This window comes from Bubalus bubalis, chromosome 16, assembly GCF_019923935.1.
Source record: "Bubalus bubalis isolate 160015118507 breed Murrah chromosome 16, NDDB_SH_1, whole genome shotgun sequence".
In the NCBI taxonomy this organism is placed as follows: Eukaryota; Metazoa; Chordata; class Mammalia; order Artiodactyla; family Bovidae; genus Bubalus; species Bubalus bubalis.
The window spans coordinates 54,710,778-54,738,537 of record NC_059172.1 but is presented as its reverse complement, the minus strand read 5'-3'; the positions used below and the strand labels follow the sequence as shown (position 1 = coordinate 54,738,537).

Sequence of the window (27,760 nt, the reverse complement as noted above, 5' to 3'; positions counted from 1 at the left end):
TGAATGATCAACGGTTTATTCAGGAGGGGAAAGCCCAAGCTGAATGTCTCCCTCCCCCGTACCTCCCCCCCATCCTCCCTTCCTCCCGTCCCCTCTTCCACCCCTGAGATCTGGCCCCGCTCCCCGAGGCCCCCATGGCCCTTGGCAGGGGTCGGTGAGAGGAGGGATGACCCTGCGTTGGTGCTCCTGGATTGGGCTCCTCTCCAGGAGGCCCCATGACAACATGCAACGTGGAGAGCAGTTGGCGGGAGGAGGAAGACTCTGGAGGGGGCAGTGGGTGAGGGTGTGGGCAGGGTGCAGGCACCCTTGAATATAAGCGCCTCTGGCTGCCAGCCCCACCACACTCTTGCCTGCCTGCTCGCTTCCCATTGCCAGGGAGAAACACAATTATGGAACTAATGAAATTCCGCAGGTAAACTACATTTCCCTCAGAGAGGCTGGGCCAGCAGCTGTCTTCCTGGGTGGGGTATGTCACGCCAACGGAATGGCTTATCTCAGAAGAAAGGGCTATCCTGACGAAGGTCCTCCTGGCAGTGAGGGGAGCCCGTCCTCAGGGACCACACACTCAACGGTGGATGTGGGGAGACCCAAGGCTGGGCAGGGTGACCCCAAGGCACTGGGAGCTTTCCCTTTGTGGGGGCCAAGGGCTGCGGCCCTGCCAGGCTGGGCACTGGTCAGCAGGACCCGAGCAGGGCACATGGAGCCAGTCTTCTCCTGGGTCGGGGGGCAAGCTGCCAGGAAGAAGTGGCTCACGAGGATGGGAGGCAGGCAGCTCTTGTGGCCAGGTGCCTACTGACTGCATCATGGCATAGGGATCCTTGGAGAGAAGTAGCCAACAGGCCTGGAGAGAGCAGGGCCGGGCAGGGAAGGTGGGCGAGTACTGCGTGGGCACCCACCACCGGTCCCACGAATCCTGCCCAAGAGCAGGAGGGTGGTGGGTTAGGGGAGAAAAGCCCAGCTGTCTCCCACCTCCATCCGAGCACAGGAAAGATGGTGACCCTTAGTTACAGAGCAGGAGAGGCCTGCATGGAGCGCGCTGACGAGGAGGAAGGGGGCGGCCAGGCGGCCCTGAGCTAGCGGGCTGAGGGCAGATGAGAAGCGTAGCGAGAGCAGCCAGCGGGGAGGGCAGGGGTGGTGGGGCCTCGCTCCAGCCCATCTGGAACTCATGGGGCCTCGTTGGACCCGATCCCATTGCCTTTGTTGACGTAGAAGGGCCGGTAGTGCGACTGTGTGGGAAAAGGAGAGTGGTTAGGAGGTCCGATGGCATGTGTGCCCGCCAGCCAGACCCCACACCCTCACCTCCACCAGGAAGCAGCAGTGATCTGAACCCCAATAACCCTAGGGCCCTGTGGCCTAACCTGTGAGCTCCATCTACCCTGGGACTGGGGTGGGCGCCAGTGGTATCAGAGTCTCCGGGTTCACATCCTGATTAGAATTCTTCCCACCAGTTAACGGGTGAGCTTGAACCTCAGCCTGGTCAAATGCTCTCTCCATGCCCAGGAAGCCCCTCCCAGCACCATCATAGCTCCCATTCATCCAGCGTTCTCTACTCTACAGACCTGGTGTAGGGCTTTCCACAGACGGACTCACTGAATTTCCACAACCACTCAATTAAGTGGGTTACTATTAGGAAACCCATTTTATACATGAACAAACCGAGGCACAGAGAAGCTAAGCAACTCACCCAAGGTCCCTTAGCGAGTAAGCAGAGGCACTGGGATTTGAACCCCAGCAACCTGGCTCCAGAACTCAACCCTTGCCTCCACCCATGGCAACGTAGCACTTCTGAGTCTCAGGGGTTGGCCTCTGCTCTCTCTGCATCATTCTCCCTGACAGAGCAGGTGTGGAGAGGGTGAACCACCGCCCAGCCCAACACAGACTGGGGGCCTCCCCACTTTGCAAGCCCCTCCACCTCTCTCATCCTGGTCCCCTCATCAGGATTCAGGAAGCATCTCTCAGGACAGAGAGGGTGACAACTTTCCTGCCAGCCCTGTGTATTACATCCTGCAGCAATTTCATGAAATCAGCACGCCCCTCTCCTCCCAATCACTTCATCAGGGCCCTGAGCAACCACTTTCCAGGCTGCAACAGAAGAGCACATTTCAGCTGCAGCTTGCCCCTGGGAGTGCCCTGGACCCTAGAGGGTCTCCGGAAGTGGCTTTGCCCTTGAACTGGGTCAGAGCCTTGGCCCATTTCACACCCCATTGATCTCAGGAGACCCCAAGGGTGACCCCAGCTGCTGCCCTGGGCCTGCCTGCCTGGACATCTGTGTCTACAGTAGCTCCTTGCCTATATCTGGTCCACCGTGGAACTGGGGGCCTATGGAACGCGAGGGCTCAGAGAACTTAGCTCTGGCCTTGGTTAAACCACTCATTAAACAATGGAAGAGACAGAGATTCAGGGCAAGGAGAGATGGCCAAAGTTCCTCAGCTGCTTAGCAGGAGAGCAGGGCTTGGATCCAGTCTCCTGATCCCCAGGTGCCAGCCTGGACCCCTGAAGAGTCAGTAAGGTGAAGTGGGTAGACCCAGAAATGGCCAAAGCCTTTCTTAAAGGAAGGTTGGGTCAAGCAAATGGATGGCAGGTCAGTGAATAGTGCTGTCTTATTGAGAGCCGAGCAGTGGGTGGGCACAGAGCCCCACAGCATCTGGGCAGGATGCTCCCAGCACATACACACCCATCCCCTACCTGTTTCCTCCCAGGCTCAGGGTCACAGCACATGAAAGTCAGAAGACTTAGGAAATCATCCAGGCCATCTGCCCATGTTACAGATGGGAAAACTGAGCCACAGGGAAAAATGACTCAAGTTGGTGAGAGGACTGGGGCAAGAGCCCAGGCATCCTGACTCCCAGGCCAGCCTCTGCCCACACTAGCACCTGCCCGCATCCTCCCCACTGTGCTGGTGCCAGCTGGGGACCGCAGAACCCTGCCCTGCCAGGCATCTCAAGGTGGCCATGAGTCTTCTGCGCTGGGACTGGGGCTCTGGGATGATGAGAAAGTAGGGGGCGGGTGGGGAAGGACTGAGCCAGGAACAGAAGCCTTCCTTTTTCTTCCCATATCTGCTTTTTGCAGCCCTGCTCTTGCAGTGGCCCTGGGCCTGGTTCAAATTACACAAACCATCACTTAGTTCCATCGCCAACAAATTAAAGATTCTCTTCCAATTAAACCAGCGTCAGTCACTCTTTGTAGCCAGGAGCAAATCACCTCTATGTTCTGACCTCCAAATACAAAGACAGCAGGGAGCCAGGGGCTCCAGGCCCTGTGCACACAAAAGCCACCTCCATCCAAGGCAGCTGACTGACCCCTTCAGCAGGGCCTGGCAAAGGCCTTGGGAGAGAGCATTCCCAAGAGGAGTCCCAGCCTCCACAGGCCCAGCCTCCAGCTGTCCATCAAGGACAGCCCCTGATCACTGAGGTCTTGGGCGGGGCTCAGTATGTTAGATCTACAGATATTAGAGATCAATCCCATCTCAGCACTGCATTGTGGAGTCCCAAAAGGGGCTCTGACTCATCCAGGGTCCCACAGCTACCAGGTGGTTGGACTCCAAGACCATGCTCCTTCTTGTTCTGCTCTTTGATGCCCCTACTCAGCGACATTAGCTATCGAATCTTAAATATCTCTATTCCCAACTTCACAGCCTCTGTTTCACCCACACTATCATCCCAATGGCCTCTATGCTGTCAGAACTAGACAGGCAGCAGGGGAGTATCACCCCAAATCCAGGCCAGGATCACACCACTTGCAGGGATCGCCACCCACACCCCCGCAGGCTTACCCCAAAGGCCCCTCTCCTTCCCTCCCCAAAGCCCAGGAAAGCCCCTTTATAAGCACAGTCTGCCCCATCTCCGCCAGGAGGTGCTCATTCCAACTCCCCAACCCCTCCCCTGCATGGACGAGGCTCCCCATCGCCCGGCCTGCCTCCGGCCAGGCACTGCGCAGGGAAGTGGGGTGCATCGTGTCCAGGATGCCAGTCCCCCATATTCAGCATTTTGGCCACCATTCAACAAGCAGAGGCAGCCAACAACCATCTGCAAATTTTAAAAACTGCCCACTTTACAGACTAGAAAATCAAGGCCCAGAAAATCTGTGCTTACCCAGGCCCCCTGCCTATCAGGCCTTGTCTTTCTTTACTACCCTTTGCTGGAAGCTGGTGTTCAGGCCACTGCCTCCTCTCTCCATCCTGTGGCCAGGAGATATCACCATGTTCCCACAGGCCCTGGACAAGTGATGACCAGATGCCCCTGGGAGCCCCATTCAGGGCCCACTCTGGACACGCTAGTGCCCAGGCGGGCGGTCCTCACTCACCAGTAAAGTCTGCTTGCTGGATTTCCAGGTCTGGGGCTGGGCCTTGGGACTCTGGCTCCTGATGAGGGAAGGGTAGCCTGGGAAGACAAGGGGCTCCAGTCAGAGGGAGCACAGGCTGGTGGTCAGGGGCTCTGGGCTGGAGCAGCACAGATGCCCTCTCTAAAGTGACCTCCAAGCTCCATCCAGCCCATTACCAAGTGTAGCCGGGGGATTGCCATGGAAAATCCTGAGGAGGTAGGCCGGAGGGAGGAGGCACCAAGGCAGACAGAAGGAGGAGGAGCAGGCCAGGTGGGCTGGGCCAGGCAGCAGGGGAGTATCACCCCAAATCCAGGCCAGGATCACACCACTTGCAGGGATCGCCACCCACACCCCCGCAGGCTTACCCCAAAGGCCCCTCTCCTTCCCTCCCCAAAGCCCAGGAAAGCCCCTTTATAAGCACAGTCTGCCCCATCTCCGCCACGAGGTGCTCATTCCAACTCCCCAACCCCTCCCCTGCATGGACGAGGCTCCCCATCGCCCGGCCTGCCTCCGGCCAGGCACTGCGCTGGACTCCACCTAGGTCTTCCCTGTTCCTGTTGTCCTGGACTGCACAGATAATAATCAGCAGTCAGAACTGGGGCCCAGGTGTGCTGGACTCGAAACCTACCCTCTTGTCCCACCTCCCCAGTTCATTTTCCTCTTTCCTGCTTCCCAAGCAGGAGGCTGGGGCCCAGAGAGTGGCAGTAATGTGGCTGTGGTCCAGGTTTCAAACAGCAAGTCCATGGGGCGCTGTCTAGGTCTGGGGTCCTGGAGATGCTAGTCCGGGGCAGCGCTGTCTGAGCCCACCTCCCCATCCCTCTGCCCCAGCCCAGCTGGTTTGTAAGGGGCTCCATCCACAGAACTGTGAAAAGCAGTATCAGCCCTCAGCCTGCAGAGACCGACAAGGCTGCCTGGGAAGGAATAGACTGTGACCTGGACATAGAGGAGCTCAAGAAATTAATAAGGTCTGTCTTGGCAGGGGCAGGCTGGAGCCCTGCACTGGGCTGCTTGAGGGCAATGAGCTGGTCAGGCCCAGAACCACCTGCAGCACTGCCTGGCTGCCAGCGAGGCTAGCCCTTCCCAAGGCAGACACTTGGCAAGGAGGCAGAGCCAGAGCAGAGAACCTGGCTGTCTCCCTGCATCTGGGGGTGGGGGCAGCCTTGGAAGGAGAGGAGGAAGCAGAGGGTCCCTCAGGTCCTGAGTGGGAGGTTAAGACAAGGGGGGAATTCAGGTCACTTCTCAGTTCCCAGAAAGAAAACCCCAGGCCAGCCACGAGAGAGGTGGGGATGGGGTGGGGTGGGGTGTGGTCCAGGGGACCAGCCTGTACAGCAGGGATTATCTGGGGCGGGTAGGCTAGGATGGTGGGGGGGCATGCATCCTCTGCCAGGGGGCTCTGGGGAGATGGGAGGGACCAGGACACCCTAGAAGTGGCAGAGAGCCCCGTAGGATGTTCCAATTGCCCTGCTGTGGGAGAGAAAAGAGGGGTGATGCAAAACAGGCGGGTACCAGGATTATTTTTAAACAGCCCACTGCCGTCCAGTGGTTTGGAAAACTCTGTGGTGGCCTGTCCCAAGGTGGTGAACTGATAGGGGACTTTCCCAGTGCCTGCCAGGAGAGAGAGAGCCATTAGCACTGGTCCTAGGAGGGGCCAGAGGGGGTCACCCGTCCTGTGGGCACTGCTGCTCTTGAAGCACTCACTCAGCCCTCCCCAGCACCCCCAGAGTAGATGCAGGTGGGAGCCACCGGGCAGCCCATGCCCAGGACCCCCATCTAGGCCAGTTCTGAGCAGATCTGCATGAAGATGACAACAAGCGTCCCGGGGGTCCTGGTGTATTTGAGGAGGGGCTCTCCTAGAGCAAGGGCCCCCCACCTGGAGAGACTGTGGACCGCCAGGGAGATGCTGAGGAGCAGGAAAGCTCTGAATCACACCTAAGAGGGGGCCATCTTTCCTGCTTGGTGGCCTTTGAGCCACACTTGACCAGAGAGCAGGGTAGGACCTGCTGGAAGCCAGACAGGCCAGAGCAAGTCCCAGCGCAACCCTGATCTGGGGATCCTGCAGTCTGGGACCCTCTAGTCATATCCCCTTGCGGGTAGATCCCAGAATCCCACCCTGGGTAGAGGCCGGGACCCAGCCCAGAAAGGGCAGCTGGATAAGCAACTGTCTGAGGCTGCTGCCTGGGGGTCCACCTGCGCCTTTCCCACCCGAGCCCACCCAGCCTGCTTATCCAGGCTCCCAGGCCAGAGGTCTGCCAGCTAGAAGGCAGATAGACCTGCTCCCTCCACCCTCAGAGCTGCCCTGTGGACCTTTCGGAAGAAACGTGAGGGCTGCGGGTCCATTGGGAGCTGGGGTCTGGCTCAGGCCAGCCCCTTGGAATGACCTCAACCCCAGGGGACAGGAGGCATCGACCACTCAGTCTTGTCAAAGAGCTATGGGGGCAGAACCAGACTCGGGAAGGAGGCCGTCGAGATCACGTAGTCCGCCCGGCCCAGAGGGGACTTGGCAGGACTCCGGCTCTGTGGGAGGCTGACAGGTGCTTGGGCCACAGGGTTCTAGAGTCACCTGAGGCTGGGAGTCACTGGGTGACAAAGTTAAATAAACTTTCTGCAGTAGGAAGACTCGGGAGTTAAGCCTGATGGAAGCCCCCGGGGATGTCGGGGCACGGGATACAGAGGGTGTGGTGTGCCTCCCCCACCCCCGACACTGAGCCCTGTATCACAGTGCATCCTGAGGGACCCGTGAGCGGTGGCCCAGCCCTCCTGACAGCAGAGACCTGATGGAGGCGGGGCATAGTGAGCAGAGACCGAGGCAGGGCTTACAGAGAGCCCGGAAGACAAGGGCCCGATGGGGGTGAGCTCACCTTTCAGGGAGAAGGAGGAGCTGCCTTGCACCGCAGGCTTGTCCTCAGAGCTCTGAATGGTGGAGGAGTATTCCCAGACCCGGGAGGTGTAGTTACCTGGTGGGGAAAGGAAGCAGAGTCAGCCCTGGGCGGCCTGCCACGTGGGGTGGGGGGTTCGGCAGTGAGCAGAGGCCATTTCTGCAAATCTCTCCAGCCAGGAGGCAGCTGAGTCCTCATCACACCTCTGACCAATCCTTCCTGCCATCAAGCTGTCCTTCTAAAGCATCGTCCTGTCCTTACTCTCAGATTAAGGAACAAAGTCCTTAATAAGACCCTCAGCTCTTCCCTGAGCTGATGCTCCCACCCCTCTCCACCACCTCCACTTCCTGGCTTTCCCCGTCCCCTTCCCGTCCTCACTCAACACCCCAGCCAGGCTGCACCCTGAGCTCCTGATGCACACCAGGTTCACTCTTGCCCCAGGCTTTTGGCACAGGAGAGTCCACCTGCCCCCCGACACTTAGTAAATTCATGCATTGGGTCTTCAGGCATCAGCTTCCACGTCATCTCCCCCAAGTCAGCGTGTGTCTCAGCCCCATGCCCTGTATCACACTGTAATTACACGTTGAATGGTCCATCTCCCCCACTGGCTCTGTGGGGGCAGGTGGTGTGCCCGTCTGACCCAGCCTTCCACCCAGTGCCCGGCACCTAGCCTGGCTCCTGGAAGGTGCTCACTGTCCGGCTGATGGATGAATGAATGAGTGAAGGAACAAATAAACACAAACACAAGCTAAAAGTCGGAGACAGAGGCAGCTGCTACAATCCCTGAAATTCTGTGTGCCAGGTTGAAGCAGGCTGTGATGCTCCATTTGCAGATGGATATAAAAAGAACTGGAGACAGTGTGGCAGGGACACCACGAGGGCATTCGAGAGCCCCCCACCCCGCCACCCCCCACACATGGAGGCCTGCCCACTCCAAACCCTCCCTTTCAGCAGCTCTGAGCACGGCGGCTCCACTCAGTTGAGCTCACGCCACAGAGGCACCCCCAGCCCTGGAGCTCTCCTGCTGCTGCCTGGGGGGGGGGAAGGGGTCAGAAATCAGATGGGGGTGGGGGGCTGGCCGCCTGCCCCATCATGAACCCCCGCCCATAGGGATCTCTGACAGAGTCTGCATTAAGGCTCTCACTAAGCATGTCCACCCAAGGCTCCAAGGGTCCGTTTTCTTTGCCCTCTCATCCATCCATTCATCACCCCCTTTTCCTCCCATTAAACAAATGTTTGCTGAGCCCATCCTTCTGGACCCTGAAGTGTTAGCGGGGAACAGGACAGACCCAGCATCTGCCTTCACAGAGCTCACAGCGTCCAGTGCCTGTGACGAATCCAATCCTGGACATAGAGGCCTGGGCACTGCCCTGTCCATGGTGCCCCAACCCCCAGATCTCCGGATCTACCAACACCCCCACTTCCTTCTTTGCTTCTCCAGACCCCTGGTGCTGTGTCCCCAGGGACTCTGGTGGAGCTGGCCCGAGTCCCCTCCCCATCTGCATGTGGCACACACCCAGGAGCCCCCCGAATCTGGGTCCATCAAAGGCTGGGCCCTGCCCTCGGCAGAGCAGTGCCCTCCGCACTTTGGGCAGAGGAGGGGACCCTGCACTTGGCAGCTCTCCCTAGGGAAGCACGTCTCCACCCCCATTTCACCCCTTCCGGGTCTTAAGGACAAGTCGCCCGCTTGCCTCCTGGCAACCATACCTCCTGGGTCTGCAGGGATGGCCCATCCCATAGCACACCTGACTTTTCCTTGCCTGCTACCCTAGTCTGTTTTAACCAGTGTCCAACTTTCTGACACAGGAGTGCACAAATCAGGAAAGGTCCCCTGTGAACCCCTGGCCTGCCACCTGCTGAGGGAAGTCCTCACACACCTCGCCCTGGGGTCCGCTTTCCCCAACTCATCCTTCAGGGAGAAGACCTTACGGACTCAGGGATTCCAGTGATGTGGAGGTGCCTGGCTGCCTTTCCTCAGCCGAATGATGTCACACACATGCGTACACACAGGCACACATGCAAACCACACGGACACACATACACATGAACACCCCCTAAGCTTGGTAGGACTCCTCCTTACCCATCTCCAGGCCAACTCCACTTCAGCTCCCCAAGTCCACCTCATATGGGGAGTCCAGCCCCCTGCCCATCACCCAGCCCCCACCTGCTGCTTGCATGGCCCCACACAGAGGCCCTGCCACCCTCTTGCTGAGCCGCCTCCTACCTTTGGTACCATACAGGTTGTTGAAGTTCTTCTCCTTGGAGAGGCGGCTGGGGGAGGCTGGCTGGTACGAGGTCCTGGCCCCACCTGTGAAGGGGATGAGGAGGGGGCTGTCATCCCAGAAAGGGGGTCTGGCTCAGCCGGGGAGCCTGTGGCTCTGATTTCAGGGGTGTCAAGCAGGAATCCTTGCCCCCCCCAAAACAGCCTGGGTCAGGACCTGGGTTCTACCACCAAAACAGCACCCTTGGGTCTAGGATAAGGCGACCACGTAATTTACCATTCAGATCGGAGCAGTTTTGAGAGTGAGGGATGATGCTAGTAGTCAGGCTGAGGGTACCAGTGTAAACTTGGAGAGTCCTGAATGGACTAAGATGTGTGGGCATCCTAATTAGGGGCTTTGAGGGTCACCAGAGCCCCGCTGCGCCAGGCCCTGCGTGCTGAGACCCTAGAGGCTGGGTGAGAGGTGGGGTGTCTGTGAGGAAGCTGGGCCAGGACCACCATGGGGGCGGCGGTGCAGTGAGGGCTGCCAGCTGGAGGGGCTGCTGAGCTGGGACCATGAATACCTCCCCACCTGGGTATGCTTTCCCCGGGGATTGGCCCTAAATGGCATGGGTTTCCCTCCCTCCCCTATTTGGGCTCCACAACCATCTGGGGAGAAAGGCAGAAAGGGGCTCCACACCCTCACTTCACAGATGAAGACATCGCATGCGTGCGTCAGAGCGCGCATCGGCTCCTGCCCTCCTATCTAACCAGCCCCACTCCCGTTCTGGAGGAGAGCAAGCATGCTAACCTTCACACCTTCGGTCCATCCCTCTCGGCCCTCACCCTCTGTCCATCACAGCCATGCCCTCTCTACCAAGCCCTCAGCCCCTCTTTCAGGGAGCCTGGAAACTAACCTCTCCTCCAGAAGTCTCATTGCCCAGCCCCACTGCCCCAAAGCTCCCGGACTAGGGCCGCTGGCCCCGCTTCCTGACCTCTGTGCTGACTGTCCTTGGCCCCTCCCTTGTCTCTGTCTTGAGCCTGGGAGCCCCCAGAGGGCAGATTTCCTCCTCCTTCCTGCCCCGGGTGCAGGGGCAGAGACTGGATAAACCTGTTTCTTCTGCCTACAAATGTCACAATCTGACTCACGGGTCGCAGAACTGGAGGCTCTCCTGGCAGCTGAGCCCAACCCCCTCCTTCTCAGGTAGGAATACGAAGGGGCAGTGACCAGCCCAAGGCCACCAGGCCCTGGCTCTCCAGTGACATCTGGGCGGGTCCATGCCCCTTCCTCAAACCCCCCCACCATTATTACTCGGCTCCCCTCCATCTGCAACAGAGCAGGCCAACCCCGCAGGGCCAGTCGGGGTCTGATACCACCCTGGGTCTGGTCCTCAGAAGCTGGTGAGCCAAAGGTCTGGACCATAGCCGGGGATGCTGGGACAGCTGATTAACACAGCTCATCTTCCCAGAGAACTAGGCATGAAGGACAGCGCCCTGGGGGAGGGAAGGAAGTAGAACTCGCCGGCCCAGACCTGGCTGGCCCCTACTAGGAATGTAGGGCAGGATACCTGCGCCCAGCTGCCTTGTCGGAAACCCAGGTGTTGTTTTGACGTTGGGTGGGGCGGCTGAGGTTCCTCTCTGCTGAGCTCACCTCTCCAAATACCCTCTGGGGTCCCTCCCGCTGTGCATGAGTGTCTGAGGGTGTGAGTCAGTGCCCAGGGCCTCAAGGCTCCCCCTCCCGGCCCCTGGTGTCTTCCCCAACTCTCCTGTCTCCCCCTTCCCTACATACCCTCTCTTCTCCTGACCCCTGACCTCCACAACACACACGTGCATGCACCCCTCTGTCTACCGGGCACACCCACCCTTATGTAACAAGCATCACAGTGGTCTGTTTGTTGCTGATGCCAAAGAATGTGACGGGCTACCGCAGGGCAAGGACAGGCCGGCGCTGGTCTCTTCCCTCACCCAGCTGGGCAGCCGCCCATCAGGCTGGCCCTCACCCGGGCCTGGGAGGGAGGGCTGGCTGCCTGGGGGAGGGGGAGTGAGGAATTTACAAGAGCAGCCCTTGATCCCTGCCCCCACTGCCTTGAGGAGCAGGATGGTTCTGGAGGAGCCAGCCCTCCTCCAGGACTACAGAAATCTAAGCAGAAGCAAAACGCAGCTCAGCCTGGTGGATGGACGTGGATGAGACTGTCAGGAGTCCCTCTGGAAGGAAAGAGAAGGAGGTGTGGGCTGGAGGTGGGGGCGGGGGGTGGCCCAGGGCAGGGAAACCAGTGGAGCAGATGCCAAATGCAGAGCAAGAGGAGGTGCTGGTGACTGCATCAGTAAGCAGGCACAGGGCCTCCCGGGTGGATCAGTGGTAGAGACGCAGGAGACATGGGTTAGATCCCTGACGTGGGAAGATCCCCTGGAGAAGGAAACGGCCACCCACTCCAGGATTCTTGCCTGGGAAGTCCCATGGACAGAGAAGCCTGGCTGGCTACAGTGCATGGGGTTACAAAAGAGTCAGACATGACTTGGCGTTAAACAACAGGCAGGTCCAGGCAAGGACCTTCCCAGGCAAGTCCACGAGGGTCACCCCCTGGGGAACTGGGCTACGTCTCTCCTGGACCTGCTCTCAGCGGCAGGACCCGCTCCCTTCTCTTACCCTTGGGCGTCAGATACATGGAGTACCTCTTCATGGCGTCTGGAGCCCACTCGCTGGAGTAGCTGTTACTGTAGTTGTTGATGTAGCGATGGTCACCACCTGGGAGGAGAGAGCTCGGGTCAGCAGAGGGACAGGTGGGAGGACGAGCTGGCCCACTGGGGCATCACTGAGTCAGCCTGTGGCCCCTCTGCCCCAGGGAGAGGCGAGGCCCCCAACCTCAGAGACCGTGGCCCCCTGCCCTGCACCCGCTCTGGCCCTGAGCTCCTGGTGGGTGAGGGAAGGGCTCAGTGGGCCATCCGGCCTTGCTGGGACTGGTTCCTATGAGGAGACGGTGAGCACAGCACTTTGCAACTAACAAGGTGCTACTGAGTTCCATTTCTTGTCTGATGTGTCCATCAACCCTTGGGCTGGTATGAAGATACCAGGGTGGCAGATAGGAAGATTGGGGCTCAGGAGGTGAGTGAAGCCACTGCCCAGTGTCACATGGCCCATAAAGGCAGATTTGGGATTCGAGCCCCCATGCCCACTTTCTGGCTTTGTCCCAGCCACTGCTGACAGCACAAGGGATGGAATGAGGTCCCAGCACTGGCCTCCAGGCCCAAGGATCCAAGTGGCTGAGTGGAACTGTGCAGAGGGGAGTGAGCTACTCAGAAGGGGCACCGACTACCCCCTCCTGGCACCCACCAGCAGAGCCCTGAACCTGAACAGACCTGTGGCTCCACGCTTGCCCTCCACCCCATTCCTCTCTCTTGCTACTTCCCTTCCCTCTCCCTCTCTCCTGGGCAAGAGGAGGAGTGGGGGACTTAGACCCTCACCCTTCATCTCCATCACGTGGGCCAAGCAGGGGCCTGGCGCACAGTAGGCACGTCATGACAAACAAACATCCCCTTTGATATTGGTCCAGCTCCCTCCCCACCAAGCCCAGGAGGGAGATGCCCTGGTGTCTCTCAGCCCCCGCACCTTTGATGGTGAGAACTGAGCCCCTAGCTGGGTGGACAGACCGCCATCAAGGAAGAGAGGATGGTCACCCCAAGGTCTGACTCGCCGGCCACCCACCTCCCACCTCCTACATCCAGACACGCTCCCAGCAGCACAGCAGTGACAAAACGCTGACTCGGAGGCCCAGGGCCCCGGGCACAGGTGTAGAGCCGCTGACGTCAGCACGGCGCATACTGTGCCCAGCAGCGGTCTCCCCGCACACCTTGTGCAGGCTCAGGGCCACACCTGCGCAGAGGCCACGGCCAGTCATGACCTGGAAACGGCACGTGGGCGAGTGGCGGTGGGAGGCGGGGGTCCCTGCGCCCGTGAGGCTCGCAGGCCACCCCAACGCAGCCAAGGCCGTCTTCATGGGTCTGGCCCGACCTCAGCTGAGGAGCTCCCCCAGCAGTTTTGTGCCCCAGGGAGCCTGACCCTCACACCCCCTACTCCTCTGCAGACCACCACGAGCAGCAGCTTCTCCAATGAGAAGATGTGGGCGGAGGGTTTGAATAACAGAGCCTGAAACCCAGCTCGGCCCCCTGCTTAGCCATGTGCCCTTTGAAAATCTCCTTCTGTGAGATGTAATACATCCCGCCGGGAGACTAAGATAATACAAGGGAGGCGCTTACACAAAGCCAGCATCCAGGGAGCACCGGATCACAGAGGGCCATCCCTGTCAGGGTCACTGCCATTGTCATTAGGAGGATTTCAGGACCCAAGTGCCCCTTGAAGCCAAATGACTGTCTTGTGGCAGTGGCTTATCTGTCTTCAGGGTGGCAATGTCCCTCACATCTCCCGGGGACAGTATGTGATGTCAACATTCCCAAGATATACAGACATCAGACCTTGAGTCCCAGCCCCTCAGCGCACCACACCCCCTCCTCATGCCCCAAAGAATCACATACTCCCTTTGGAGACCAAAGACAGGGTCACTTCATCTGGGTGTTGCAGCTAGAAGTCATTAACTAGGCTGCATCCTCAAGGTCTGGGCCACCGGGTGGAGCTTGGGGAAAGTGTCCAGCTTCGGGCCCTAAAGGGATGGGCTGGGACTGGTGGAAAAGCACTTAACGGGGCAGTTTCTCATGTTTGGAGGCTTTCTATGAAGATGATTCAGATGCCTCTGCAGAGGACAGTGTGATTCAATAGAGAGCTGACTTCAGGGGAGCTGGTGAGTCACCGAGACATGTGCTCAACCACGCCCAGCCAGTCCACCAGGCCAAGTCCACCTCTGGGCTCAACACTGCTCAGCACGGCCATGATGACAGGCAAATTCTCCCTCCAAGCATGCATGCAGTTCTAGGTCATGTCCCCTGGAGCCTACAAAGCCACCAGATTGCAGTCTGGCCCTTACAATTTGCAGCATCCACACGGCTCCTGGCTTAGGTCTCCTAGTCAGACACAGAGCTGTAAAACCAACCCCCGAGTTTGATGAACAATCCAGGGAGAAGACATTTGTCGCTAGCGGTGCATCTCCCTAGCCAGTGCCTGGGATGCTCCCCGGAGGCCCCTTGTAATAGCTGCATACCTTGGGCAGCAACTTCGAGAGAGGAGGGTACCATCTCTGAGTCCTTGTCCAGACACCCTTAGGTGAGTTTGGAGGCTGGAAACAGTGAGGTCCCAGCTGGTGGGGTGCCAGCCTGAGCCAAGCAGCAGGAACTGACCTGGGAGAAAACCTCCACGGCCTTGGGGCCTGCCTGCAGGAGGGGACTTACCATTCTCCATGTGGTTCCTCTCAATGAAGTTGCGGCTCAGGTCCGCCTTGCACATCTTCTCGACGTGGCGCATGCACACGTTAAGCAGGTCGTCCTTGCAGTTGCCCAGAGCCTGCCCCAGGCCCTCTCCCTCCAGCAGAACGTGGTAGGTGGGCAGGGGTGGGGGCAGGGAGTAACTGCTCATCAAAGCACCGAATTCCTACCAGCAAACGAAAGAAGCCATTAGTGTCCTGGGTCTTTAGGAGCCACGGGGACCCACAGTCTAGCTGGAAGATTCATCCGGGAGCCAGAGGAGGTGGGGTCCACATCCAGCTCGGCTAGTAACTGGCCTCACTTTTCCTCAGTGGGGACGCATTTCTTATTCTTCCGTAAAATGAGAGGGTTTGACTAAAATCCACTAGATGGGGACTTCCCTGGCGGTCCAGTGGTTAAGACTCCGTGCTTTCACTGCTGAGGGCACGGGCTTAATCCCTGGTTGGGGAACTAAGATCCCCACGAGCCAAAAAATAAAATTAACTTAAAAAAAAATAACTAAATAAAATCCACTAGATGCTAATATCCCTGATGGCACTAGCAGTGAGATATGTGACTCCGTGGCTCCCATCTCTTAAACTGGATGCACGGTGCCTACCCATAGGGTTTTATTTGGGTTTATGGGAGCAACACAAGCTGCAAAGTCTTTGGGGTGAAACCACCAGAGAAAGGCAAGGAATTACTAGCATTGTGGGTCAGTCACAGTGGTCTCTTCCCCTGTGTGTGACCACTCAGTCCTGCCTCTATTCTTTGGCACGTCTTACCTCCTTTCTCCCTTACTGGAGACTCTCTTCTTCTTTTCAAATCCTAACGAGCTTTCAAGACCCAGTTCAAATTCCACTGCCTCCACAAAACTGTCTCCATCCTGTCTGCCCTTCCCAGAGCTTCCACAGGCACTTATCTCCTGAACCATAGGCTTTATCACTTAATTACACACTCTTCTATATTCTCTAATTGTGCGTGTCTTATCTTCCCAGCTGGATTGCAGTTCCTTGAGGGCAAAAACTACATCTTCTACCTTTCTAGTCTCCACAGCACCTAAAACAGTACTGGGTGTATAGTGCCCAAAATACTCTAGCAGATGGAAGGATGGAGGAACGGATGGACAGACCAGATCAAAGAAAGCAAATCCACATGCTTACTTGCCACCCTTCCATACCCAAAGCAGGCATCGCTAATCTATCACAGAGCTATTTCCTGAAGTACTAAGCCTGAAGTACTATTAATACATAGTTGGTACATGGTGATCTTTGTGTGCCATCTTTAAAGTAGGCAGGATGGCTCAGATGGAAATTAAGTAGACAGATGGAATGGAGCTTAGAGGGATGGATGGATGATGAGTGGTGGATACATGGATGGATGGACAGTGGATGAGGGTTTGGGTAAGTAGATGGAAGGAGTGAGGGACTGGATGGGATGGAAGGAATGAGGGGCTGAGTGGGATGGAAGAAGTGGGGGGCTGGATGGGATGGAAGGAGTGGGGGGCTGAGTGGGATGGAAGGAGTGAGGGGCTGGATGGGATGGAAGGAATGAGGGGCTGAGTGGGATGGAAAGAGTGGGGGGCTGGATGGGATGGAAGGAATGAGGGGCTGAGTGTGATGGAAGGAGTGAGGGACTGGATGGGATGGAAGGAGTCGGGGGCTGAGTGGGATGGAAGGAGTGAGGGGCTGAGTGGCAGCAGAGTTGCTCATTACCTGCAGGAACAGCACAGAGTCGCTGATGCTGTGCAGCTGCTCCCTGATCTGCTTGTCGTCCTGCAGCACCTTGGCCCTCTCTTCCAGAGCATCCACGATCACCTTCACCTGGTCCACTGCATCCTGCTCCCGCTGCTCCAGCGCAGCCCTCACTTCCTCCTTCTGCTTCTCCAGGTCCCGCACCAGGTCCTGGAAGCTCTGCTCCAGGATGGCCTTCTCATTGGTGGTGAAGCTCTGGGTCCAGAGTGAGGGGAGAGGGGAGGGGGTGCATCTTTATGTTCCCAGCATAGAGTCAGGGCATTTCTACTGCCCCCACCCTGCAAGCCTGTTCAGCCAAGAATCTCATTCAAAGGCATCACTGAGGGATCCTATCTCTTGATAGAGATGGCCAGGGTGATTTTACAGCTCACCCTTCCTTATCCATCAGCAGCTCCCCCCACTCAATGGGTTGACATGAACCATCATTCCACGCTTGGGCAACTCTATGGGTCCAAAAGTTCCAGAGGAGTCAGGGTGTGTCCACTGAAGCCTCAGCCAGAACCAAGCATCATTCAGAAAGTGAACTGATGAGCTGTTTATGTAGCCAGGTTCAAGAGCAAGAGCCCAGGCCCAGGCCTGCCTTCTCCAGGCCACACCAATTGGGGGGGAGACCCTGGGCGCTGCTCACCTTGATGCGGTCCTTCTCCTTCTGCCACTTCTCAGCTTCATCTTCTATCTCAATGATCTTGAGCTGCAACTGCTCCTTTTGCAGTGACAGCTCCGTCTGTAGGGAAGGAGCCGGGGTTGGAGGAGAAGTCAGGGGGAGGAAGTGGAAAAGATCCAGAGAGTCAGGGAGGAGGGCCCACAAATCATCACTCTGCCCTTCATTCAACCAACACTCACTGGGCCCTTGAATATGCCAGGCACTGTGCCAGTCACCAAGGATCCAGCAACAAGTCAAGCGCCACCTCATTGTAAACTCTGGGCTCTGAGACTGGGCAACCCAGCCATGTCTTTGTAAGGCGGACCCTCTACCAGGCCCTCCACCCAATGTGAGCAGGAAGGAAGCTCATTAGGGGGTTCCCACTCCTTTCAATGGACCTGGAGCCATTGGAGAGCAGCTTACAGGAGAAAGGGGACCCAGCCCAGCTCAGCCCAGCCCAGCCCAGGGAGCGTCCCATGGCAGTAAGAGGGTACAGCATTTCTATGACATGACGTGAGGCTTGTGTTGCAAGCAGGAGTCTGGGTTGCCGCCAGTGGGGAGTCTGTCTGGGCAGGCACAGCTATAAACCTGTTTATGGGAAATGGAGCCCAGTTTGCAGTCTGGGCAAGATTGGGACTTTATTCGAATCCCTGGGGGAGGAGAGAGGCCAGTGAGCGAGGCAGTGAGGGTGGATGGGAGAAGGGAAAGAGAGGGTCTAGGTTCCCTGCTCAGGAAGAGAATATGGGCTGTCAGGGTCTGGGGTGGGTTGGGAAGAGGATCTATCAGGAGTGAACTGGGACATAAGTTCTGATATGGAAAGTGTGGATAATAGCTTCCTTCCTTCCTTCTGTTGGAGAAACGCCCTTCTCTGAAAAGCAGCTACAACACAAAAGGGGGAGCATGAACCATATGGATGCTGTCACTCAGCTGAGTCTGACTCTGTGACCCCGTGGACTGTAGCCCTTCAGGCTCCTCTGTCCATGGGATCTCCCAGGCAGGAATACTCAAGTGGATTGCCATTTCCTTCTCCAGGGGAATCTTCCTAACCCAGGAATCGAACCCACATCTTCTGCTTTGCAGGCAGATTCTCTACCCGTTGAGCCACTGGGGAAGCCCTCATGAAGCTAAGGCCAATCCAGTCCAGCCAAGAGGCACCTCTTTGGTTCTGTGGGTTCCCCACTGGTGCTCCCAAAACACCTTCCAGTTTGAAAGGCAGGTGGATGATCTCCACCTGAAAGCAGGAAGACAGCATCTGAGAGCACCCCAGAGTGCTCAAGGTCTCCCCGTTACACTGGATTTTGAACAGAGTCCCAACCCTTTCCAGCCATCTCCTTGAGGAAACACAAGAAGAATCAAGATGTGGATGCCACAAACTACCAGGAATGTGAGCTGTGCTGGCAAGGAGTCCTGAGCAGCTGTGCGCACACGTCACAATTCCTGGATGCCTCCCCAGGCCAGGGGGTGCTGGTGGGTCCCTGGTGCAGAGACCCAGGGAAGTGGACTGATGGAGGAGAGAACATCCTGGCTTTTGTGGAAAAAAGCACTGAGAAGCTGGTGGGGCAGGTGGGAAGGACTGGGGCGGGAGCCGAAAAGCTCCCAGACCCGAAGCCCCAGATTCCCACCCCGCCCCTCTGCCCACACCCTGGGGCTCTCTGGGCTGCAGACTCTCAGTTCTTCTCAGGAAGCCAGCGCCCCACCAGCTACACACGAGAAATCCCACAACATGGAAAATGCCACCAGCCAAGACAGGAAATGTTTGTAAAGAGGAATAAAAGCAGATGAGGATGGGGGTTTGGCCCAATCTCTGGACAAAGGCTGGGAGAAGCCAGCTGTCCACAGACAGGGTGGAGGGAGGGTGGAGAGCAGAGACAAAAAGACCCCACGTGGACAGTGGAGACTCTGCAGGAGGCGGGCAGAGCCAAGAGCCCAAAACACAGGTGGGCAGAGCTGGTGGCCTGGAAGGTTCCTGAGAAGCCTGGGACTGGTAATGGGTCCAAGCTGTGAGAAAGAAGCCTAAAGGCTGAACAGTGCTGGGCAACTTTCCCATTCCTGGATAACCCCCTCACCCCCTCATCTGCAGCAAGTGAGGCCTGAGGAGGGTTTGGGTGGGGGACGCTGGAATCCACCTCCCCCTGCAGCTGAGATGTTGTCACCAGCTCAGAGATGAGTGGCTGGCACTGGGGTTCCTCACCCCCACCTCGCACCCAGAACAAGGAAAGCAGAGAGCAAACGTGCATTCACTCCCCAGGCCTGGGGCAGCGGTGACAGGGCAACTCTTCCATGAAACAAGCCTGGGGGAATCCCAGGACTGGGAGTCCAGAGGTTCGAATCCAGTTACCACCACCTCCAGGCAGGTGGCCTTCACAAGTTACTAAACTCCTCCATGCCCCAGTCACTCCGTCTTTCATGGAGGTAGGAAGAGGACCACTTCCCAGGCAGGTGAGACTCTAGAGAAAAGCACTGACCACTGCTCCCATCACCACTGCTCTGTCAGGCACCTTCCATGGGCTGGAGCTCGGAAGGGAGAGGACAGGGAGGCAGGCAGGCCCACAGAGCACAGGTAAGTGGGGGAGCAGGCAGGGATGAGCAGGTGGGTCCTGGTGGTGTTCAGTGGTTTGGATGGTGTGTGCTGGGGTCCAGGTGTGGTATGTACACCATCAGGATACAGAGTGAAGTGTACAGAAAGGAGGGAGGTCAAGACATCAGGCTGAGAATGTGAACTGAAGTGAAAGTTGCTCAGTCGTGTCCGACTCTTTGTGACCCCATAGACTGTAGCCCACCAGGCTCTTCTGTCCATGGGATTCTCCAGGCAAGAATACTGGAGTGGGTAGACATGCCCTTCTCCAGGGGATCGTCTCGACTGAGGGATTGAACCCAGGTCTCCTGCATTGCAGGTGGATTCTTTACCATCTGAGCTACCAGGGAAGCCCTGAGGATGTAGAGACTAGATGGTGGATAACTGAAGATTGGAGGATGTTGGGGGAAAACAGAACAGAAGGAAGATAAACGGGGTGCAGGCGGGCTACCCCCTGTGAGTGGTAGAAGGTTTTCCTAGAGAAGGGGGAGGTGAGGAGCCAGTGGAACGCACAGAGGTCTGTGCATTGGGAATGTCTTACCCACAAGGGCACAGACTCACTGGCCAAGAGGGAGGAAGATGGCACTGAATCCAGAGGAGGGGGAGTCCAGGGGCTTTAAAACAGTGAAGAGCCTCAGCCAAGGGCAGCAGGAGTCAGCCCCTGGGGTCCAGCCTGTGTAAGAGAGGCTGGGAAGAGGGAGGCTAGTAGGAGGGGATGTGCCGAGGAGAGCCAGAGATGCTGGCCAGTGACCTGGGAGGGGTGGAGGGAGAGGCTGCCAGCCATCTGGAAATATGCACGGGCAGGGTTAAAAGCGGAGCCTTGCTGTCTGCAGCCGTGGGTGGACGCATCAGTCAGGGCGGGGGAGACCGGTCTCCTGGTTTCTTTGGGGCACTGGGGAAGTCAACACGGGTGGAGTGGAGGCCTCGCAAGCCCTGACTTGCCAAGCACAGTGGCATCTTGGAAGGGACCTTGGGCTCTGAGTTCTGTGCTACTAGAAGGGTGCTACCCTGTTAGGAGAGAAGGGTTTGGGGCTGAGACCTCTGGGGATGTAAACAGCATCCATTTAGTCCTTGGCAATTTTTCCCTCTGGCCAGGCTGCACAAAAGCTAGATGAGGCAGGAGTCAGAAAACAGTGTAACATATGAAGGTTCTGAAATCCTGGGTTCTCCTGCCACCATAGAAGGAAGGACCCTAACTGCTTTGCTGAGCATCCACTGTGTGTCTGCATTTCTCCTTTCATCTCAAAAGCCCCCTGGGGAGGTAAGCCGTGTTGTCCCCATTGTACAGGTACAGAAACCAAGGCCGAGGCAGATTGAGGAGCTTGCCTGAGTTCTCCCAGTGAGGAAATGGGAGGACCACGACACAGAGACAGGACTCGGCTCGGTTACATGGCCTCAACCCCTGGGCTGTTCTCTGTATCACCCAGGACGTCGTAGTGCCAGGCCTCCCCACCCGCTACCTCATAGGTGGGGCAATTCATGGATTCTGCCTTTCTCCCTGTCCTCCCCACACCTCCCCATCACCCCCTAAGGCCCCGCTTTCTCCTTCTCTGCCCTGGGCTTGCTAAGTCATTTCAGTCGTGTGCGACTCTTTGCGACCCTATGGACTCTAGCCCACCAAGCTCCTCTGTCCATGGGATTCTCCAGGCAAGAATATTGGAGTGGGTTGCCATGTCCTCCTCCAGGGGATCTTCCTGACCCAGGGATCAAACCTGTGTCTCTCAAGCCTTCTGCATGGCAGGTGGTGGGTTCTTTACCACTAGCATTACCTGGGAAGCCCTTCCCTCCTCCCTAGGAATCTGATTAAATCCCCTGATGTCTGATGGGGCCTCAGCTCCTGTCGGCTCCACCCCGTCTACACCTCCCTCTGACTTCCTTCTGCTCACCCCCTCTGCCTTGCCCAGACCTGCCCCTAAATGCCTTCTTTGTTCCCTTCTCCCACACTCCGCCTGTTGCCTCTCTCTCTGTGGCTGGGACGGGCCCTGCGTAGGCCACCCAGCCTTGAAATCCTTCCGGCCTTGGGGGAGCAAAGTGGTGGCCAGCAGCTGGTGGTGCCTCGGCTGGGACAGACAGGGCCTTCAGGTGCAGACACACCAGAGCACTCACCTGGACAGGTGTGCCTGTGCTGCCCCAGGGAAGGGGAAATGGGGCCCAGGATCCTCCTCTGGTCTGAATTAACCACACGGGCCATTGGCTATGGCATTTGCCAAATGAGCCAGTTAATTGCCAAATTTGTACTTCCAGACAAATGGTAATTATCTAGATAAGAATCTGAAATGCTGGATAGATTTCCCCATTCCCACCCAGATGTCAACCAGCCCAGTATTCGTCGGCTTCGTTTGGACTCACCGTTCCTCCTGCTTCCTTGAACGTCAGGATGCGGAAGGGGCAAGATGGGGGGCAGGGAAAAGCATCATTCAAGTGGACTCCAGACCAGCAGTGGGCCCTTGAGAAGTTACCCCACCTCCCAGGCCTCCATTTCGTCTTGGTAAAACTGGACTAGGTTCCTGATTTCCAACCTGGCTACACATTAGAATCCCTGAGGGTAACTTAAAAATGCAGATCTCGTACCCTGAACCAGAACCTCCCAGGGAACCCCGAGGAGCCTCTGCCAACCCTATGAAAACAACATTTAAAATGTTACATGGTTACATGGCCTCAACCATGTAAAATAGTGAGAGAGGACAGGCTGGGCTATGGCCACACTGAGTTTGAATCCCAGCTCGGCCACCCCCAGCTCAGCCACCCCCAGCGCTGTAACACTGGTTAAGTCTCTAGGCATTTCAGATCCCATTTCGTCACCTATAATATAGGTGCAGATACTCCCATCCGTGGGACTGTTGTCAGGAGTAACGGTGTAAATGCCCAGGCCAGCGCCTGGCACATCAATGTACTCCAAAAAGATGAGCCATCTCCTGCCCTCCTGCCTGGCACTCTCTTTCTCCATTTCCTATCTCTATACTTCTCTCATTTGGTCCTTTCCTCCTCAGCACCCACAGAGGTCATCCCACCTCCTTTCTCACTCACCCTTTCCAGGGGCAGTTTTCCCCCCAATATCTCCAAGAAGAGTGGTCCCAGACACCCCCCAACCCCATTCCAGGCCTTTAGCCACTTGGCTCCTCTTCCTGAACTTGGTCATGGTGGTCCACCCAGAGAGCCCCCAAAGCCCAGACCAGCACATCTCCCAAAGCTCAAAGACCAGCAATTGCCCATGGCCAGCAGCTGGCCATGGCTCATGAAAAAACTGAGCAACGAGACCAGAGGCAAAGCCACAGACACTGCAGCAGAAAGGTGCTGAGCCAAGCGATGGCGTCAGGAGAGCGGCCGAGGTGTTGAATTTGAGCCGCACTTCTGAGTTAGGACCTCGCCCTCCAGAGCAATGCTTGTCCTGAGTGCTCCTCCCCATGCCTGGCCAGACTGCCAACCTAGAGCCCAGAGAACCCACAAAATGGCAGACTACCCTGTCGTGGCCAGGAATCCTCCACTCTGACCCGATGCAGCAGAAGGTACTTGGGAGAGACAGAAGACAGACCCTGAGATACAGAAAAAGATGGATGTATACATTGCAAGGGCTTCCCAGTTGGTGCTAGTGGTAAAGAACCCGCCTGCCAATGCAACAGACGTAAGAGACGTGGGTTTGATCCCTGGGTTGGGAAGATCCCCTGGAGCAGGGCATGGCAACCCACTCCAGTATTCTTGCCTTGGAAATCCCGTGGACAGTGGAGCCTGGGGGGCTACCGTCCATGGGGTCACAAAAGAGTCAGACACGACTTAGCAACTAAACAACAACAGAAATCTCATCAGTCTAAGCCAGAGGCAGAGGAGTACAGTTCAGGACATCTGTGGACCCTCCTTGTGACATTCAGAGTGGAACTGGAAACCTTCTGATCTTGGGTCGGCAGAGGAAGGCCTGTCATGTTGGCGGCACGCCGAGTAGCCTTTCTCCAACACCACCTCTGCTCGGATTCTGCAGAGAGGAGGCCCAAACGCACTGCAGCCCAGGGTGTTGTCTACAGTCTCATGCAAGAAACCATGATAGATCAGTGATGGCCTCATCAGGGGCCTCACCTACCAGCCTGCAGAACAGGTTCTGGACAGGACTTCTTGCAAAAAAAGTTGTGTGTAGGCTGATGTTTGGGTCTGCAGGGGCTGCCTCTGAAGATGTCAGGGCTGACAGGCTCATTCACTTTGATCTGTCAAGCTACCTAAGGTTGCTCTGTGCCAACGCCCCCAGTGTCTGCCATTCCAGCGGGGCTAGGCTTGGACAAAGAGCTCCACTCCATCTCTGTCTCCACTCAGCTGCTCAGCACCACCCTTCCCTGCCTACCTATGCTGCAACACACACACGCACGCACACACACAGTCTGAAGCTCCCACCATTTAAGTCACTCCAATGGATCAGACATTTCTCCCTGAGCCCCTGTAAGGCACACACCTCCTGAATCCCATCCCTCTTCCCCCAGTTGTTCTCAAACACTGGAAGAGGACTCAGGGGGCTTCTTCCTTAAGCACTGAGCCTAGACAGGTCCCTTCCTTCCTCTGGGCCTATGTCCCCATGCAAGGTGGAGAGGAGATGGCAAGATTGCTCATTCTCCATCCAGCCTAGCATTCTGTCCTCTGCAAGTTGGTGTTTACTTATAGCCGCTGCTGTGTAACTAGGCGGATGCACCCCAGACTGGTTTGTGCGTGTGAGCTCTGCCTCTTGACCTACATCACGAGCCCTAGAGTATGAACTCCAAGTCCCAGGTATTGCCAGAGAAAACTGCCCAAGAGTGTCCTGTCCTCTGGGGCACTCAGGCTTTTCTTAAGTGGAGATACCCTGGTTTCAAATAAAATTTGGGACCAAGCCCTACACATATAACAAATAAATAAGAGTTGTTGTTGTTCAGTCACTAAGTCGTGTCCGACTCTTCTGTGACCCCATGGACTGTAGCCCATCAGGTTCTGTTTCCATGGGATTCTCCAGTCAACACTACCAGAGTGGGCAGGTGCTGGAAAATCCCATGGACAGAAGAGCCTGGCGGTCTACTTCCAAAGGGTTGCAAAGATTCGGACATGACTGAGCGCGAGCATGGCACAGCTGCTTGCAGTAGTGATAGGAACCCGGGTTCCTGCCTTCTTGGCCTCAGTTTGCCCCCCTCCTCATCCCTGACGTCTCAGAGACATTCCTAAGAATCTTCAGACTCCAGGGGGTCATTTGAAAACTTCCAATCTAGTCCAATCCCTTAGTTTCACGGGAAGGGAAACCAAGCCTGAGAGAACATGAGGGACTTGCCCCCTGTCTTACAGCTGGCTCGAGGAAAAACTAGAACTGGAGCTGAGGTCTCCTAAAACCCAGCCTGGGGCTCTGCAATTTCTTGATTGTGGTGGTTGAGGATAATTAACCCGCATTCTGTTTTGATTCCGTAAGTGAAATCCTGGAGGAGATCCATGGCCCCTGCCCCATCTCCATCTCCCTGTCTGAAGCCTGAAGCCAGGCTGGGGTCAGGGAGTTAGGGAGACTCGGACCACCTTTTTTTCCTGGGCCAAATAAGGCTCCTGAAAAGGCTCTTTGAGTCTTTTGTCATCTCTGACTCGTCTCTCCTGCCCAGGAGTATGGATAGGAAAGAGTGACCCACAGACTTCAGGTCAGGAAGGCTGGGCACAGAGCGGGGGGCTATGCTGCCCCATTCTGTGGGGTGCAGAAAGCAGAGTCCCCTGCCTTGACAATGAGCATGGCTGACCCCGGCTGACCCCTGGCCGCCCCGTGTCAGGGGGCTGTGTTGTTGAGGGGGGAGCAGTCCCAGCATCTGTGGAGCCACAGACGAGCCCTTATCCCAGCACACCCTCTCCAGGAGAAAGATTTACCACATTCACAAGCCTCCACACGCCTCTGCTCCTCCCCGCAGAAGCACAGGCAGAATCACGTACACAGAACGCATGCAAACACACTTACCTGCCACATATACAGTCATATGCAAACATCCATGTACAGATATAAACACCACGTACATATAAAACACACACACGCACACACACATATGTACACCCCTCCCCACCAACTCCAACCCTCACTACGAGTGTCCACCTATAGGCAATGGCCACACACACAAAGCACTGAAGGTCCAGCTGAGGGAAAGATAAAGGAGGCTGCTGGGTGTGTCAAGACTGGCTGGGGGATCCGACAGAACAAAAAGGAGCCACTGTCCTACAGAGACCAACTCCGAGGTCAGGGAAGAAAGGGTCTTGATGTGGTCCCCAAATTCCCTCCTCCTCACCCATGACTAATCCCCACGAGCCAGTCCTCCTCAGCTAGGAAGAATTCTCTCTCCCTTAAGTAGAAAGAGGTGGCTTTCCCAGTGGCTCAGATACTAAAGAATCTGCCTGCAAGGCAGAAGACCCGGGTTTGACCCCTGGGTGGGGAAGATCCCCTGGAGAAAGCGATGGCAACCCACTCCAGTATTCTTGCCTGGATAATTCCATGGATAGAGGAGCCTGGTGGGCTACAGTCCATGGAGTCACAAAGAGTTGGACACGACTGAGTGACTTAGCACCTAAGTAGAAAGGAAGGAAGAAGCACCCAGCCAGGCAGAGAGCCCAGGATGGAATGCTGATTTCCTGGCCTGACTTGAATTTATCCTATGACCTTGGCCAAGGCCCCCATCTTTGCTGAGCCCCTCTTTGTTCATTTAGGAGATGACTTGACTTCTGAGGCCGTAGAGGATTGGGGAACCATCTCTGACTCCCATTCTGGGGGTAGGAGGGGAAAGAACTGTTTCCTGAAAGAACCAGGAACAGCAGAGAGGTAAGCCCCAGACCCTGGGAGCGCCCAGTGGAGAAGATGAGGTGGGAGCTTACTGCGAGGGAGGCCAGCTCTTACCTCCTTCTCGGCCTTGGCCTCTTCCACGGTCACGGTGCTATGGTTCTTGTGCTCCTGGAACATGCAGAGGTAGCAGATACAGGTCTGGTCTGTCTGACAGAAGAGCTCCATGGTCTTGCCGTGCAGGGGGCACTTGCGGGCCTCGAAGTCCCGGATGGGCTCGAGCAGCTGGTGGTCACGGAAGGCGGCGCCCTCCAGGTGGGGCTTGAGGTGCAGCTCGCAGAAGGAGGCCTGGCACACCAGGCAGGACTTGACGGCCTTCTGCTTGTTGCCGATGCACGAGTCACACAGGACCTCCTCGGAGCCCGACCTCGAGCGCAGGAGGGTGCTGGAGTCGCCCCGAGGGTAGCTGTTCCGCCGGACATCCCCGGGCTCCACGATGGACACCGAGGGCTTCCGGGGCTCTGAGAATATGGATCTGCGCGGCTCCCCCTTCTCGGCAAAGGTGACAGGAGGCTTCTTGGCAGCCCCCAGCTGGAGCCCGGCATAGGGCGACCTCCTGCCTTCCCCAGAGTCCATGCTGAAGTAGCTGGAGCCCTTGTCATCCACCGACTCGACAAACTGGATGATGGGCCGCCGCCACTCGCTGCCGGAGAACAGGGAGCTCTTGCCTTCGCCCGGCTTCAGGGCGCCACCTGCGCCCTTGCCCTCGGCCACCTCCCCGCCGTGCCCGTTGGCAGTCTTGGCCTCTTTGCCTTCAGCTTTGACCCCATTCTCCAGGCTGCCGTTGGTGCTCAGGGGGCTGCGGACATCCCTGACTTCCGGGCTGGCCCCATTGCTCCTGGAGGCGCCTGCAGCTTCCATCGCGGCTCACCTGGCTGGTCTGTGTCGGCGTGCTGGGGGTTCGGGTGGGTGACCTCTTGGGCGGCGGCACCTCTGCAGGAGTGAGACAGGTAGCCACGGAGCCTGAGACACACCTACCGGGAGCCGAGAGGAGGGCCTGACACAACGGGCAGGCGGGAGAGGCAGGCGGCTCCCAGAGCCAGCAGAGGGGCTAATTATACAGAGGGGCCACGCCCTGCACATTCATACCTAACCTGGTTTTTTAAAGAAGTGTTTTTATTCTTCCCCAGTTTAATTATTTTCCACGGCTCAGCAACCAGTTGGACTGCTTCCTTCTGATGCACTTTCTTCTCATCAGGAAAGCGGGAGCCTCTGTCCTCACAGGTGGGCAGGCTTCGCTG

The 27,760-nt window shown here is 57.1% G+C and overlaps 1 protein-coding gene across 2 annotated transcripts; it reads right to left on the bottom strand.

Moving 5' to 3' along the window:
• TRIM29 (tripartite motif containing 29) lies at positions 1 to 27,578 on the bottom strand. Of its 2 annotated transcripts, XM_006044897.4 has the most exons (10): positions 26,577 to 27,578; positions 17,128 to 17,223; positions 16,461 to 16,694; positions 14,734 to 14,932; positions 12,044 to 12,142; positions 9,421 to 9,504; positions 7,179 to 7,274; positions 5,827 to 5,925; positions 4,303 to 4,379; positions 1 to 1,226 (listed from the first exon to the last, which is right to left on the bottom strand). In XM_006044897.4, the coding sequence occupies exons 1-10, from the start codon at positions 27,378 to 27,380 to the stop codon at positions 1,164 to 1,166; spliced, it is 1,851 nt and encodes a 616-aa protein (XP_006044959.4). In that variant the 5' UTR covers positions 27,381 to 27,578; the 3' UTR covers positions 1 to 1,163. The 2 variants fall into 2 exon arrangements, with proteins under 2 accessions (XP_006044959.4, XP_006044960.4); XM_006044898.4 differs by lacking the exon at positions 5,827 to 5,925 and having other exon boundaries at positions 26,577 to 27,572.
• Between the last annotated feature and the right edge of the window lie 182 nt (positions 27,579 to 27,760).